The sequence below is a fragment of the Ochotona curzoniae genome, unplaced genomic scaffold (assembly GCF_017591425.1).
Source record: "Ochotona curzoniae isolate NIBS_2020 unplaced genomic scaffold, NIBS_Ocur_1.0 contig_523, whole genome shotgun sequence".
Lineage (NCBI taxonomy): Eukaryota > Metazoa > Chordata > Mammalia > Lagomorpha > Ochotonidae > Ochotona > Ochotona curzoniae.
In genome coordinates, this window is record NW_024466459.1 from 10,581,774 (window position 1) to 10,596,969 (window position 15,196).

General features: G+C 61.1%; 1 protein-coding gene across 3 annotated transcripts in view; it reads right to left on the reverse strand.

Annotated features, from left to right (window-relative positions):
* RPTOR (regulatory associated protein of MTOR complex 1) overlaps positions 1-15,196 on the reverse strand; it is a 209,586-nt gene that overhangs the window by 50,102 nt on the left and 144,288 nt on the right. For all 3 annotated transcript variants that reach the window (XM_040989809.1, XM_040989808.1, XM_040989807.1), the window contains exons 8-10: positions 8,939-9,039; positions 8,453-8,597; positions 832-907 (exon numbers count right to left, since the gene is read on the reverse strand). In XM_040989809.1, the coding sequence (XP_040845743.1) occupies positions 832-907; positions 8,453-8,597; positions 8,939-9,039 (322 nt within the window). The remainder of the gene's footprint in view (positions 1-831; positions 908-8,452; positions 8,598-8,938; positions 9,040-15,196) is intronic.

Sequence of the window (15,196 nt, forward strand, 5' to 3'; positions counted from 1 at the left end):
TAAGACATGTGGGGGGTTCTCATGAAAGATGCTTTGCCTTGCTGACCCCACCTCCGGCACACACGTGCTCCCCACACACGGCAGGTCAGAGGCTTCGCCGTGACTGCCGTCCACTGGGAACAGCGCAGCGTGGGCTGGGCTGGGGTGTTCTGCGTGCAGACCTGGCCACATGCAGCCTTGTCCCCATGACTTTCAGCTGCAGAAACTGTCGATCGGACACCCTCAAGCCCTCCCTTTAAGGTGAGGAAGTTGGGGCGTAGGGGGTCCCTACGTCACCCAAGGCAGTGCAGTTGGCCCCCGCCAGTCTTCTCGGCAGGGCTGCAGGGGAGTGTGTGGGGCAAAGGCCTTGGTCCTAGCCTGGCCTCCCTCTCTGACGATGGCTGACAGCTCAGCCTCAGGGACAGCCTGGACCACCCAAGCCCTTGTGCCTGCACCCCTGGCTGACGCTGAGCCCCACCCCTGGGCAACAGGTCTGGGCGTCACTCATCTATGCTCACCCTTCTCATCCCTGAGGGACGAGAAGCCGGGGGCAGACGCCAGACTGACAGGCGGGCCCACGAGGAAGACGAGGCCCCTGCACGGGGCAGTCCATGCAGTCGCCCACACGCCCAGGCCAGGACTGCAAACTCGTGTCTTGGGTCCAGAGCCTGCCAGGGTCACGGGGATCGCGTCACCAGGAACATGGTGACCTGCGGGGGCAGATCCAGGGGAGCCAGATTTTCAGACAAGGTGCCTTTTAAAAGTTGACCATTTCAAAACCAAGCTTCGTGCCCTGGCCATCCTAGTCTTTCCAGCATGGATGAGCTTCTGTTGTTCCTGGCCCAGACTCACCCTGAACGCGGTGCCTTCGTCAATGATGGTTGGCAGCTGCGACAGACAGATGTCCACGGCCAGGTCCCAGGCTTGCCTGTCAGGAGAGCACAGAGCAGCAGGCTGGTGAGCGGAGCAGGGTGGCAGGCTCAGGCCAGTGAAGGTGTGGGGGCCCATGGCTGGTTGTGCCGGGAGTGTCCAGGGCAGAAGGCCACGGGAGCAAGGGGCCACCAAGCATTGGTGGTCCCCCCGGGCCAGGCAGTGTGGGACCTGGCTATGGACTCCTGTCCTGCAGCCCAGTGTCCACTCGCCCAGGGCCCTTGGGGGCACCTATGTGAGGGAGGTGGTGGTGTGCAAGTCCAGGTGGCAGCACACCCACGCCCCACCGCCAGGCGCAGGGTCCACGCCCCACTGCCAGGCAGCCACCTGCGCCAGCCCGCAGGGTCCTGTCCTCAAGCAAGTCCATTACAGAGTGATTTCTGCAGCTTCACAAACAAATCCTACATAACCTGGGGACGGTGACACACAGGTTTGCAGGTGGCCTGCTCTGTGGCCCTTCTGGGGAATGTGGGAACTTGGGATTGACACCAGGGGGGTCAAAGTTCAAAGAGGGAGCCCCCCATCTTCCTCAGAGTATGAATGATTTCTTTCTATGAAGTTTTAACGTCGAATTCTTTTCCGACCAACAGAGTGCAGCAGCAGCACAGGCTCCCTGTGGGATGTCCCCATGGCTGTCTCCTGGCTGGTGGAGCGAGATCAACGCCTGATGGAACCAGCGCCTTGATGAGCTGTGGGCCCAGCCCGGGCCACTCAGCATGGCCTGCTCCAGCAGGGTCCAACCAGCAGCAGATTCTGAGGTCTGGTAGCAGCAAAACAGACTGGGCGCTGTAGCCTGCTGGTGGGCAGTGGGCAGTAAGGGCCTTGCCTGGGGGGACTCGGCAGGACTGGGGACATGGTAGGGGAAAGGCCTCCCTGCGCACTGTAGCCCATTACTCCCAGTTCAGGTTGCCCTGGTGGCATGAGTCACTGGGGCTCTCCTGGGTGTTGGGGAGCTAGCCAGCAGTCCAGGTCTGGTCAGTCACCTGGCAGTTGGGGTGTCACCTCCACAATGGAGTGGGCCCCACTGGGGCCTCAGACCTGCAGCTTCACCAAGAGCACTGCAAGTGGAGACAAAGCCCGCCTGCTCCCTGTTTCTGAGGCTGGTCCCAGGGCACCCAGGCCAGTTCCTGATGTCCCTGCACAGCCAACTGCACGCCTGGGCCCAGCACACAGTAGGTTCTCAACAAACATCTGCTGAGCTAGAGTGCAAGACAAAAGGAAAGCCACCTCTCTGCCTAGACAGTGGGCTGGCGTGGGTGACAGGTGGGTATGTGGGCTGGCTCCTTTCTGCAGGTCAAGGCCTGGGGAGGGGGTGGCACCTGGTGGTGGCACAACAGGGCCCAGTGTTGGGGCCGTGGCACCCATGGTGCCACTTGCTAAGGTCAGTTTCACCACCTGTACAATGGGTGCTACTGGCCTCATCCTCCTGGGGTCCTAGGGAGGCTCTGAGGTCACACAAAGGCCCCACAGCTACTGCCGGGCAAGGGCCAGCACAGAGCTGTCCTGGGGCAGGGCTCAGCCAGCGCTCAGCCAGGGCACTCACTCTGCCCCGCACTCCCCACACAGAGCTCTCCCCTTCGCTTCTAGAAGATGCTTCTCAGGGCGTGGCTTGTTTCCAGCTGTGTGCGGAGGAGGAAGGCAGAGGGCCACAGGGATCTGTGCCCACAGGCCTGACAGCTGGCTTGGCCACACGCTCTGAGCTGCTCAGTCAGCAGGCCTGCGGGGACGGGCAGATGGCGTGCTGAAGGGACGTGCAGGGCAGGAAGAGGGGGCATCCAGCACAGCGCCCATGACAGATGCCTTGGAGCAGAGGACGGGCAGGGCAGTGGGCACGCTGGGCACTCTGGGCCTCTAGCTGGCACTTGCTCATCACCATTTTCACCAAAGCCAAGGGCCAGATGAGAGGGTGCTGAGAACCATCGGGTAAGGCTGGACGGCCACAGCTCTGAGCAGAGTGCTCTGAGAGCGCAGCGCTAGCCGGCTACAACGGGATGCACCTGAAATGAACCTGCAGTCTTCATTTGAGAGTCTCAGCTAGGGGTGATGGGGAAGGGGGTCCCATCGAAGTGCGAGACCACAAGGTGAGACCTCTGGGCTGGTGCTGCCAGGGAGCTTTCTGGCTTAGCACGTCCCACAGTCCTGGGGAGCAGGGCCAGGAGGGGCAGGCAGTGAGGAGGGGGACAGGGCAGGGGAGGGGGAGGGGCAGGCGGGGAGGGGGAGGGGCAGGCAGTGAGGGGGGAAGGGCAGGGGGAGGGGAGGAGCAGTCAGTGAGGAGGAGAGGGAAGGGGCAGGGCAGTCAGTGAGGAGCGGGGGAAGGGCAGGGCAGGTGAGGAGAGGCAGGGCAGAGAGCTGGAGTGGGGGAGGGGCTGTGCCCACCCTCTTCACTGATCTGAAGCTCCTCCTCTGCCCCTGAAGCCCGGAGCAAGGGGGCTTCCTCAGAAGTGCTGGGCTGCTCAGACGGCAGGCAGGAGAGGTGGCCTGGGGTGGGCTGGGGTGGGCTGCAGGGGAGCCCAGCCAGGCACCGAGCCACCAGGGAGCAGAAAGCATAGGTCACTACTGCAGACAAATGCAAGGTTGCAGGAGCCCGGAATGGGAAGGGAGGGAGAGCAGCTCCCTATGGCTTTGCATCAAAAATGAGAGAGTCGCCCTGTGCCCCCACCACCCCCTCCCCGTCAGCCGGGCACCAATGTGCATTTCTTTGTTTTAACCTCAATTTTTTGTTAGGCTTGTTCCCCTTTCCCCCTGCTAAAAATGCAACCTCTCACCCCACCCACCACACAAGGACTCCTTACAGAGATTCTAAAGGATGCGATGCGCTTACTGTCTTTTGCCTCACCTGCGCTCCCTGGGGGCCCGCCCTCCCCACACAGTGCTATCCTCACCCACGCCTCATCACCCTGGGAGCCTGGGGAGCCTGGAGTGTGCACCCCCCATGGTACTATCCTCACCCACAGGAGGCTCCTTCCTGCAGCACGCTCCCTTCTCCAGGCCCTGCCCCTCAGAGCTGTTCCTCAGCTGCCCAGCTTGGTCTCCTGGTGCTAGGGACCCTGCCGGAAGCAGGGATGGGTCTGGAGAGGACCAAGGGCAGCTCCAGGCTGGAGGTGGTGGGGAGGTGGCACCATGCGACACCTCGGGGAAGCGCGCTGACCGCAGCTCCTCAGGTGTCTGCTCCAAGAGCTCTCAAGAGAAGCTGTCCCTCTTGATTCCCTCAATTCCCTCAGAGGCCAAGGCCTGGAGGGAGCTCAGCCCCAGCCCATGAGCACCACAGCGGCCTCTCCTGCAGTCTCCCCTCAGCCTTTTCCTGGCCTGCCCTGCCCAGCCTAGCCCAGCCTAGCCCAGCCCTGCTCTGCCCTGCCTTGCCCAGCCCTGCTCTGCCCAGCCCTGCTCTGCCCAGCCTAGCCCAGCCCTGCCTTGCCCAGCCCTGCTCTGCCCAGCCTAGCCCAGCCCTGCCTTGCCCAGCCCTGCTCTGCCCAGCCCTGCTCTGCCCAGCCCTGCCCTGCACTGCGCAGCCCTGCTCTGCCCAGCCTAGCCCTGCCCAGCCCTGCCCAGGCCTGCCTTGCCCAGCCCTGCTCTGCCCAGCCCTGCTCTGCCCAGCCCTGCCCTGCACTGCGCAGCCCTGCTCTGCCCAGCCTAGCCCTGCCCAGCCCTGCTCTGCCCAGCCTAGCCCTGCCCAGCCCTGCTCTGCCCAGCCTAGCCCTGCCCAGCCCTGCTCTGCCCAGCCTAGCCCTGCCCAGCCCTGCTCTGCCCAGCCCTGCCCTGCCCTGCCCTGCCCAGGCCTGCTCTGCCCAGCACCTGTACCTGGGGGTGGGGTGGGGAGCAGCGACTTGCTGCAGAGCAGCCTCACACAGCCTGCAGCTAAGGCATGCAGGTTCTTTTCCACGTCAGATTTTAATGACCTCTTTCTTCATCAGTTAAAAAACATTAACTAGATCAAGCAATGAACCTTAGGGGATCCCAGTTAATGTTTTTCATGTTAAGAAGTACCAATTGCGACTTCCATTGGTCCTCAGTTTTGTATTTACAGCTGATAATGCCTTAACTATCATGATTCAGTTTTTTAAAATGTCTAAGAGAGGCTTAGACAGTCCACAGGTAGGCCTTACATTACAGCGACCAGAGACCCCGGTTCCACCTTGCTCCGCGTGGGGAGGGAGACGCTGCTCGCGAGCCGAGCGCAGGCGCAGCAGGGCCGTCAGCCCGCACACTCACATGTTGGCAGGCTGCCCAGCCTCTTCGCTGTCAGACACAACGCTGCACCCCCAGCGCAGGTGTGTCGGCCTAGCACTTCTGTGACAGAACAAGCTGGGCACAGAGGGGGCTAGCTGGGCACAGAGGAAGCTAGCTGGGCACACAGGGGGCCAGCCAGCAGGCACTGAGATTAGCACTGTCCTGTTAGCACCTTCTGGTCATTTTCCCAGGCCAGCACCCCCATCCGTCAGTGCCCCCCGGGGGCTCGCTTCCAGCATAGCTGGTAAATTCTTGGCCCTTGCAAGGGGCTCCTGGTGGCAAAGACTCCACGGGAGCCTGCAACCACGCCCCATGGTATGGTCCTTGCCCCAGGGGTCAGAGGATGACAGCCTAGCCACGCTACAAAAGGCCGAAGGTGCCTCTGGCAGCTGGAGTGCCATGAGCCTTACAGGCTGTGCCCACTGGCAGCTGGAGTGCCGAGAGCCTGGCAGAACGCTGCCAGGTGCTCAGCAGGCTGTGGCCACAGCAGCCACGGGTGCGCAGCAATGGGAGCACATCCCCCGGCAGTGGCCGCCCTCTCCCCTTCTTGTCTAGCTGCTGTCAGCTGCCTTGTGGTGCCTGGGCAGCGTCCTTGTCTGTCTGTAATTTGTGAATTCGATTTTTTTCCCTTTCAGTGCCAATCTGTTTCATTTCATGTGCTCTCCGGGGCCCGTCACTGTTGCTGCAGCGAGCCCAGGCTGTGGCCAGATGTCCGTGTTCTGTCTATTCTGCCCCGTGACGCTGATGGGGCGGAAGGCTTCTTTGCCCTCATGTCACTGCCAACACAGCACACACCTTTACGGTGTGGGTTTACAAGGAAAAGGCAGACCAAGACAAGGCAGGATGGCAAGGCAGGTGCCCAGGGGGTGGTGGAGTCCACAGTTGTGCCAAGGCACCTGTGGGGATGGCACATAGCTGGCTGCCCGTGTGGGCCTCCTTCTGCTTGCTCTCTCCTCTCATCCGAGAAGCCCACCTCGCCCACCCGGGCCGAGCATCACTGCCTGGGCTGGAGGCCTGGGCCTCCCCTCCCCAGAGGCTGGGGTGCCGCTGACTGCCATGTCGGGGACAGCCCCAGGTCTCAGCAGAACCGACTGGACAGAGGCACTTTCTGGCTGAAGAAAGGCAGAGATAAAGGAGTGAATGTGCCTGTGTGTGGGGCAGTACTGCGGGCAGAGCGCCTGCAGCATTGGCACCGCACAGTAGGGGCAGGAGCCTGGGTTCTGGCACCGCACAGCTGGCCCTTTCTGCCCAGCCCAGGCCGCAAGTAGAAGCAGGTACGCGGGAAGGGACTTAGAGGCTGACCCCGCTTCCCCGCAGGCCTTCGAGGTGCATGCCAGCCTGGGTGCAGTGCCCGACATAGGAAGGAGGTCCAGGCGCAGGTGCTGGGACACCCTTGGAGTTCTCGCCTCAGTGCACAGCTGTTAACTGGCCATCTCGCCTGCTTCCTGCTCCATGTCTGGCTCTGGTTCTGGACTCCATCTCAAGCGGCCGATCCTCTTTCTCTTCCTGTTTAAACCCGATGTGGCTCAGCACAGCCCAGGAGGCGTTCTTACACCAGACAAACATACAAGGCTGCCTCAGAAAGGTCACGGGAGACTTTGATGCAAAAATCTTTGAAACCCATGAGCCCCTTATTATACCAGGATAACCTGAATTCCACTTCACCACAAAGCTGGCACTCTAAAGAGAACCAATACCACACAACGTATTTCTAGGGGAACTGGAGGGGGTGGCGGATGTGTCTGTGCCCCACCTCAACGACCTCTGTGTCCACTCGCTCCCAGGTGCCCGCCAGGCCCCTCTGTCCACCCTCCCTCCCTCCTCTCACGGTAGATTTTCAGCTACTCTTGCCTCAGGAGACAGACGGGGCTTTTCTTAGGGGAACAAGGCTGATTTGAAGACACACTCCCCCAAGGATGTCTGCTCCTTGAAAGTGAAAATGAATGAAAAGCATTCATTCTAAACGGATCCTACAGATGACCGAGGCTTCTGACATAGCTCCTCCTGTGACTCCACGACTCACGGAGCACTGGGCGTGAGGAAAGCGTGGCCCGCACTGTTTATACATGATTTAGGTTGTCATGCATCAGAGTCTATTTGAGCGTCCTTGTCGCCGCACACCCGCGTCCTGGACTCTGGCTCAGCCTCCCCGGCCCAGTGCTGGCCGTGTTCTCCGGGGGATGGACAACGAGCTGGCAACTCCCTTCTTGTCCCCTCGGGTTTCCACATCGGGGGAAACTTGGTCAAGTATATTCAAAACAAAACAAAAGCCCACCAGCCCAAATCAAGCTGCCTATAGTGGTTTTTAAGGCCACATACAGATGACTCACTCCTTTAAAGTATTAGCGGCAGGGCTTAGCACCTTTCCTCTGTTATTGCCCCAGTTTAGATGCTCCCAGACGCTGCTCATGTTAGGAGAGCAACACAAGAAGAAGGAACCCAGCGTCTGTAGGGCCCATGTCTAGATGAAAAACCAACTGCGGGCCTGGTGGCGTGGCCTAGCAACTAGAGTCCTCGCCTTGAACACGCTGGGATCCCACATGGGCGCCAGTTCTAATCCCGGCAGCTCCACTTCCCATCCAGCTCCCTGCCTGTGGCCTGGGAAAGCAGTGGAGGACGGCCTAAAGCCTTGGGATTCTGCACCCATGTGGGAGACCTGGACGAAGTTCCTGGCTCCTGGCTTTGGATCGCCATAGCACCGGCCATTGCGCTCACTTGGGGAGTGAATCATCGGACAGAAGATCTTTCTCTCTATCTCTCCTCCTCTCTGTATATCTGACTTTGTAATAAAAATAAATAAATCTTTAAAAAAGAAAAAAAAAGAAAAACCAACCGTGCCAGGACTGCTGCTTCTGCCACTGCTGGTGGGTTATCAATGGCCATCACACACGATGAGGTGTGTGTGTGTGTGTGTGTGTGTGTGTGTGTGTGTGTGTGTGTGTGAGGATACAGCCATCACACACGATGGGGTGTGTGTGTGTGTGTGAGGATACAGCCATCATACACGATGGGGTGTGCATGCATGTGCAGATTAACTTTTCGTGGGCTGACCAGTCTTGAGGCTCTGGGCAATCACAGACACGCCTCATGGGTGCAGCTGGTAGCTCGTCCAATGCTAGTCTGCAAGGCCAGGATCCCCCTCCCCACACGATGCCACTCTGGCAGGACACTGGTCACCACCCCATTCCAGAAGGACTTGCACAGCCTGGCTGAAGTCACACAGGTTTGTGTTAGAGCTCCCTACGCTGCCGCACATTTGCACTCCAGCAGTGTGGGGGAAGCAGGCCGCCGGGCCCGTGTCCAGCCGCAGACTCACCACATGGCATGCATGTAGGTCGGGGGCAGCCGGGGGCTGCTGACCGGCGTGCAGTTGTACGACCTCATGATCCTCTCGGCCAGCAGAAAATTTCGAAACAGACTTGCCACGAGCAGGTCCTGCCGGAAGAGCTTCTGGAAGAGATCTGAAGGCAGACAGAGAGGGAGGGGTCTTCAGGGATCAGCATCCAACTCCAAACACACCACAATTACCAGCAACAGCGACAGGGACATGGGCAGATCAAGAGCAACACCCGAGGACGGGCCCTACAGGCAGGAACACGCACCCCCAAACCAACCAGCAAGCAGGGAACAGAAAGACAGACTGGGCCTGCACCTGCCCCGAAGACGCCCAGAAAGACCACACAGTATGGCCCGGGACACTGCGCATGGCGGCGCTGTGCCCCACACTGGAGCTGCCCTGGGAACCGCGCCACCTGCCCCCCTCAACCTCCACGCCACGCCACCGGGCAGCGGGCAGCCTTACCCCGGGGAAGCACGTTCCAGGCAATGGTGTCTGTGATGGCTGTGAAAATCCAGTTGAGCTCACCCAGTGGTGTCCTCCTGTCATTGAGCCGCCCGGGAATTCTAGGAGACAGGGGCACCTCCGTCACGGGTGGCCTGGTCATCAGCGGGAGCCGGGGACCAGCAGCTCCACCCAGAGGAGGAGTCGTTTCTAGCTCACACCCCAAAAGCACAGCCTCCTCCACTCCACTCCACAGTCACCTCAGGGGACCTGACTGGCTCCAGGGGTACCGACCCTGCATTGTTCCCTCACAACAGGATGACTGCTGCCCCGGAGGAGTGACCCCATGTGTCCACGGACATGTGCACACGGAATGTGCCAGAAACCCGCAGGCAAGGATTGGGAGCACAGGTGGTGAGAATACTGCTGTTCTCTACTGGGAGCCGGGAGGGCCCAGGGACGGTCCCGCAGGACCCACCTGCCCGCCAGTGGACGGCCCAGCCAGGCCCCGCAGGACCCACCTGCCCGCCAGTGGACGGCCCGGCCAGGCCCCGCAGGACCCACCTGCCCGGCCAGGCCCCGCAGGACCCACCTGCCTGCCAGTGGACGGCCCGGCCAGGCCCCGCAGGACCCACCTGCCTGCCAGTGGACGGCCCGGCCAGGCCCCGCAGGACCCACCTGCAGGGAGCACGTGGCATGCTCCCTTCTGCTCTGCAGCAGGTTTAATTATATCTGACAGAAAAACACCTTTTCTCTTCTCCCAGAAGGAAATGTTCACAGTGATGTGGTTTGGACATGAGCGTGTGATCCCCGAGCCCCGGATCGCATGGGTTAGATCCCCGTCCCCAACACCCTCTGACGGCGCCGCCTTTCTGCTAAGAACACTCAGAGGGAGTTGGGCTGGACGCCTGCCCAGCATGCCTGCTGCGTGTAAGCTCGCGCGGTCCATGCGCCACAGACAGCCTTCCTGGTGCCCTGGAACAGCACATACAGTGTGTACACCCTAAGCTTGGCATGATGGCTCTTTGGTGGCCAGGGCAGGAAGTGTCCCCGACAAATGGGGGTGGTGGCAGAGCTGAGTTGAGCTCCACGCCCTCCCTGCAGCCAACCCTCCCTCTTCCCTCTCCTGCCCCCACAAGATGCCAGCTGCCAGACTGTGGCCAGCATGAACCCCGACCCCCACCACGCCCCTGCAGCGGCTCCCCTCAGGGTGCTGGTCACAGTGATGAAGGGCTGACTCCCACAGGGCCAGGGACAGGATGAGCAAGTGAGACCAGAGCAGAATCTGAGACAGAGAGGGTTCCCCGTCACCTTAACAGGGAGACTTATTTCCCCACGCAAAGCCCCGGCACGCAGACAGGGGCCCTCAAGCACCCCTCCTGCAGCGCTCCTCTGGGCAGGCAACCCCTCCAGAGAGAGGCCATTTTTCAGGAAACACCTACAGCCCGGGGCCAGCCTCAGGTCACTCACTGAGGACCAGCTTGCAGGGGACGGGTCCGCAGGATGTCCAGGGCCATGCAGCCCTCAGGGGTCAGCTTGCCAGCAGAACCCCCCTCGGCCAACGGGAAACGGACATGCTGAAATCCTTCCGATGCACAACACGCAGCTGCCACACACAGGGCCCCACACACAGGCCCTAGCTACCTGAGGCATGGCCAGGCCTGGGAGGCGCAAACCCCAGAGCCACAATGTGTGAGAGAGGAGGGTCAGAGCCGCCTGTCGGGCAGTCTACACACGCTGAGGTGACAAACTGCGACTTGCAGGCTGCCTCGCTGGGCTCAAGCGAGTTCCCACTGGGCCTCTACATCCCCACTCTGCCAGTATATGCCCACATGTGGACAGAGATGGCAGAGCCACAGCGCACGGTGGCAAAGGGCAGGCACCAAGCTCAGCCTCCAGCTCTGCTCCCCGTGTGCTCGGCTCAGCCCTGCATGTCCTCCAGAGGCGCAGCGGGGACACTCCTGCCTTCACAGCTCAGAGGCGACACCGCGTCATCAGTGTCCCCCACCACATGACGGGATACACAAACCCTGATTCCCTGGCCTCCTCGTCCTCAGCCCTGGGTGATGCCAGGGAGGTGGGGGCTGGGGCTGGCACGGTGGGCAGGGGCTCTGCCTGTGCATGTGAGGATGTCAATGGCTGTGTCATGTGGCTGCATGTGTGTGTGTGACAGAGTCCCTGCCGGACAGCCCTGCTGCAGGGAGCTGGTGTATACGTGTGTGTGTGTGTGTGTGTGTGTGTGACAGAGTCCCTGCCGGACAGCCCTGCTGCAGGGAGCTGGTGTATACGTGTGTGTGTGTGTGTGTGTGTGTGTGTGTGTGTGACAGAGTCCCTGCCGGACAGCCCTGCTGCAGGGAGCTGGTGTATACGTGTGTGTGTGTGTGTGTGTGTGTGTGTGTGTGACAGAGTCCCTGCCGGACAGCCCTGCTGCAGGGAGCTGGTGTATACGTGTGTGTGTGTGTGTGTGTGTGTGTGTGTGTGTGTGTGTGACAGAGTTCCTGCCGGACAGCCCTGCTGCAGGGAGCTGGTGTATACGTGTGTGTGTGTGTGTGTGTGTGTGTGTGTGTGAGAGAGAGAGAGAGACAGAGTCCCTGCTGGACAGCCCTGCTGCAGGCAGTGCAGCAGCTGTCAGAATCAGAGCCAAACATGTAGCCATGGTCAGCCCAAACTGGGACTGACCTGGGAGTCAGGTGACAGTGCCACAGCCCATGCTGGGTCCCAGGGCTCAGACCCTCCAGAGGCGTGGAGAACTGCCCTTCAAATCCACTCTGGTGTCTGTGGATAGAGGAACCAGCGACATGTGACAATCGGGACAAGTCCTGGTCTATGTCCCTCAGACCAGTCAGCCCATTAGTGTGGAACTGAGCCTGACTCCTCCCCTCCAAGCCTTCCAGAGCAAACAATCTCCTTCCCCCTCTGCCCCTGACCCTCATGGACGCCACGCGCAGGCCCCAGGTGCCGTCTGGCCATCGCTGGCTGCTGCAGGCTTCAGGGTGCCCAGGATGCCACTGGCCTTCCTAGAGCTCCCTGGGACACCCACCAGTCATACAGTGGATGTTAACCAAGGGCTGATTTTAAGAGAAGTACCAAAAGCTGTGGTTCAAGGGTAGATCAGGGAGTCGGGAGGCGGCAGCCCTCTGGCCAGCATGTCCACAGGCCCAGCTCCCGCGGGGCTGCTCCCCGAGGGGGTGTGAATGCCTTAGCTAGCCACGTGTATGACACAGGCTTGTGCGACCCGTTCCTCCAGGAGAGACGGACATGGATTTGCATGTCAAGGCCTATATGTGGATCTGCTCAGCAGCTGTGGTCACTAATGGAGACCATCTCGGTGCCCATCAGCAGGCGGGACCAGCTGGCACTCCGAACAGCGGGCCACAAGGAAACGCAATGGTGCGCTGATGCGCTCCACGTGGGCAGAGCTCCAGGGCTTCCCCACCCAGGGAACCCAGACCCTGTCCCCACTCCAGGGAGCCTGAGACCTAAGGTGTAACAAGAAAGGCATCTCCGAGGCTGCCTCCGTCTGGGGGCAACACGGCCTTGAGGAGTGCTGAGAGAGAGGTGCCAAGAACCCCACGAACAGAACGCATCTCAGCAATGCTATCACAGGTGTAAGCAAAGGGGAAGTGATGGCATTGCAAGCACACACAGACATTCGGAAGCAGACCTGCCCCAGGGGGCTCGCTGTAGGGACAAAGAAGAAAGCCCCGGGAGGCAGGAGGCGGTGAGGAGCAGGGTGAGTGCGGGGGAAGGGCCGGAGCAGCAGAGGGAGCTTGGTGCGAGGCCCACGGTGCAGGGGCAGCTTGGGCACCTGGGGTCAGCAGGGAGTACACGGAGCGGAAGGGGCTGCAGCCCCTGCACTGCTGAGGAGGTGAGAATGTTCACACAGACTAGGCTTTAGTAAGGCGCTTGTTCAGTATATGACATGGAAACAAAAGCCAACACAGGACGTGTGCAGTTGGCTCTGAAGCGCAGGGCAGCCAACCTACTGCCATGGCCAGTGCTCAGGGCCTGCAGACAGCCACCCCGGCAGAGCCACACTCACGGCTCCTCTTGCTGCACCCAGCGGCTAGTGGGAAAGACGGCGCAGGCAGCTCGGCCTGCGGGGCGGAAACAGGGTAGCACGCTTCAAATGCTGGTGGAAACAGACCAGTGGGGGCCAGGGCTGTGTGGCAGATACCTCCACGCCAGGGATGAGGCACCCACGGCTGGCTTCAGAAGACGAATTACGGACTCACCCTGGGGCCATCAAGCACTCAGGGACAGCAGAGGCCGCAGGCCCACACCAAGGGGTCAGAGCAGATGCTGGGCTGCTCCTGCCTGCTGGCCTGACAGGTCTGTGTTGCAGGGAGAGGTTCCGCCCCTCACAGGGCACAGCTATCCCGGTGGCAACTCAACAGGCAGCTCCACACTGCACTCTCCCGCCCTCTGGCCTCTTCAACCCCCACCCTCCGGCCACTCCCACAAGCCTCTGGCAGCCAGGGTTGGGCTGGGCAGAAGCTGGGGTGCCCATGCGGATACAGGGGCCCTGTATGCGAACATGAGGGGGAAGCTGGAGTGGGAGCAGAGACGAGACTGGACCCCAGGCACGGGACGGGGGTGGGGGAGCACCCCAGCAGCGCCTTAGCCGCAGCACCCCAACACTCGGCCTGGCACGTTTCTTTTTCTTGAGGGGTGCGACTCCACACCCTTCGGAAATAGCTCTGGGCCCGAGTGTATTTCCAAAGCAGAGCGGTTCTCCTTGGCTTCCGCGTGCGGGGCTGATCTGCAGGTGCCGCACGGGTGCCTGCCAAGCAGAGTTCCTTGAGAAGCTGCTAAAAGCCTGTCACGTTCAGGAAAGGCAGATTCTAAAATAAGGAGAAGGGAGACAGACTCCAGACGAATTCTGCGAGGCCTTCCCGGGGGCGACTGCCTTCCAGCTATGCCACTCCAGATGGGCGCCCTGCTCTAGCGCAGGGCCCCGCCCTGACTGGGAGCTCCCGGCGCAGGCAGAGGAGGGGGCCGTGGGCTGACTCCCCACTGTGAGTGCCCTGGCGGGGGAGCCTCCTGGCGGCCCCAGGCCTGGGCCACACCAGCCTTATCACAGGCGTTTTTGCCTCCCACTGTCCACTCTGCCCTCCCAGAACAGACAGCTGGCTGGGCACACACATGCCAGTCCTCACGCTGGGCACACCCAGCTTCAGACCGCCTGTAAGAACAGGCAGGTGCCCAGGGTAAGAGTGGATGGGGTGTGAGCGCTCCAGGCCTAGACCTTGCAGCTAGGACTCTGGACAGGCCACCACCTTCCTGGGACTCAGTCACTCCATCTAGAGAAGGAGAAACAGTGCACAGCCCTGCAGAGAAGCGGAGACGCAGGCAGAGCTGGCACGGGGCGAGTCGGCACAGGCCTGGAGCACAGCACGCCCAGCCCGTCCCTGGAGTGCTCCCCAAGAACAACACTTCTGAAATTCAGTGTAATGGTGTGATGTTTTCACCAGCAAAGCCAGTCCCGGTCCCCACCCTCCTGCCTGTGAGGTGTGGATGTGGCGAGTACAGAACACGGCCCACCTCTGGGACGGCCAGCACACAGGCAACCACAGGAGACCCACCGTGCACCCTGCGGACGGCTCAGTCCAAGCAGAGCGGCAGCGGGATGAGGTGGCCGGAAGGGCCCTGCTCCTTGGGTGGAGGGACTGGCACCTGGGTGGGGGCCCGGCTGCGCAGGCCGGCAGATACACTCAAAGTCCCCGACTTCCATGGAAACCACCGCTGGGTGACGGTTCTCCACTGGAATGACCTGGACGCAAATGGCAGACAAACAAGGAGTGCACACACGAGGACCCCCGGGCCCAAGCAGCGTCTACACAGGACAGGGCCCAGGACTGCAGCCTGCGGGGTGGCGTGGGGAAGGCATGCTCGGAGGCCAGCCCGGGTCTCCGGGAAACGTGGAGCAGAGCTCATCGGACAGTGACTGTCACACACACCCTCCAGGAACAAGGCTCCAGCTGGGGACATCACATCCACTATCCACTCAGTCCGGGGACATCGTGGTGTGCTTGGGTGATGAGACGGCCCCGCCACCAAGAAGGTCACCCGAGGCCCTTTCCTCAGCACTGGGGCCAGCCCTCAATTACACTGCCTTCAAAACCTTGTCTACCTGCAGCTCTGTGGAGCGAGGAGGCACAGTGCCAGCGAGGAGAGGAAATTAAAATGTGCGATGCTATGTGGCATGGCCTTTGTTTCAGCGACAAAGGGCAGATTTGGTCCCACTGTGTAGGAAAAGTAAGCTGTCGGGGCTGTGTG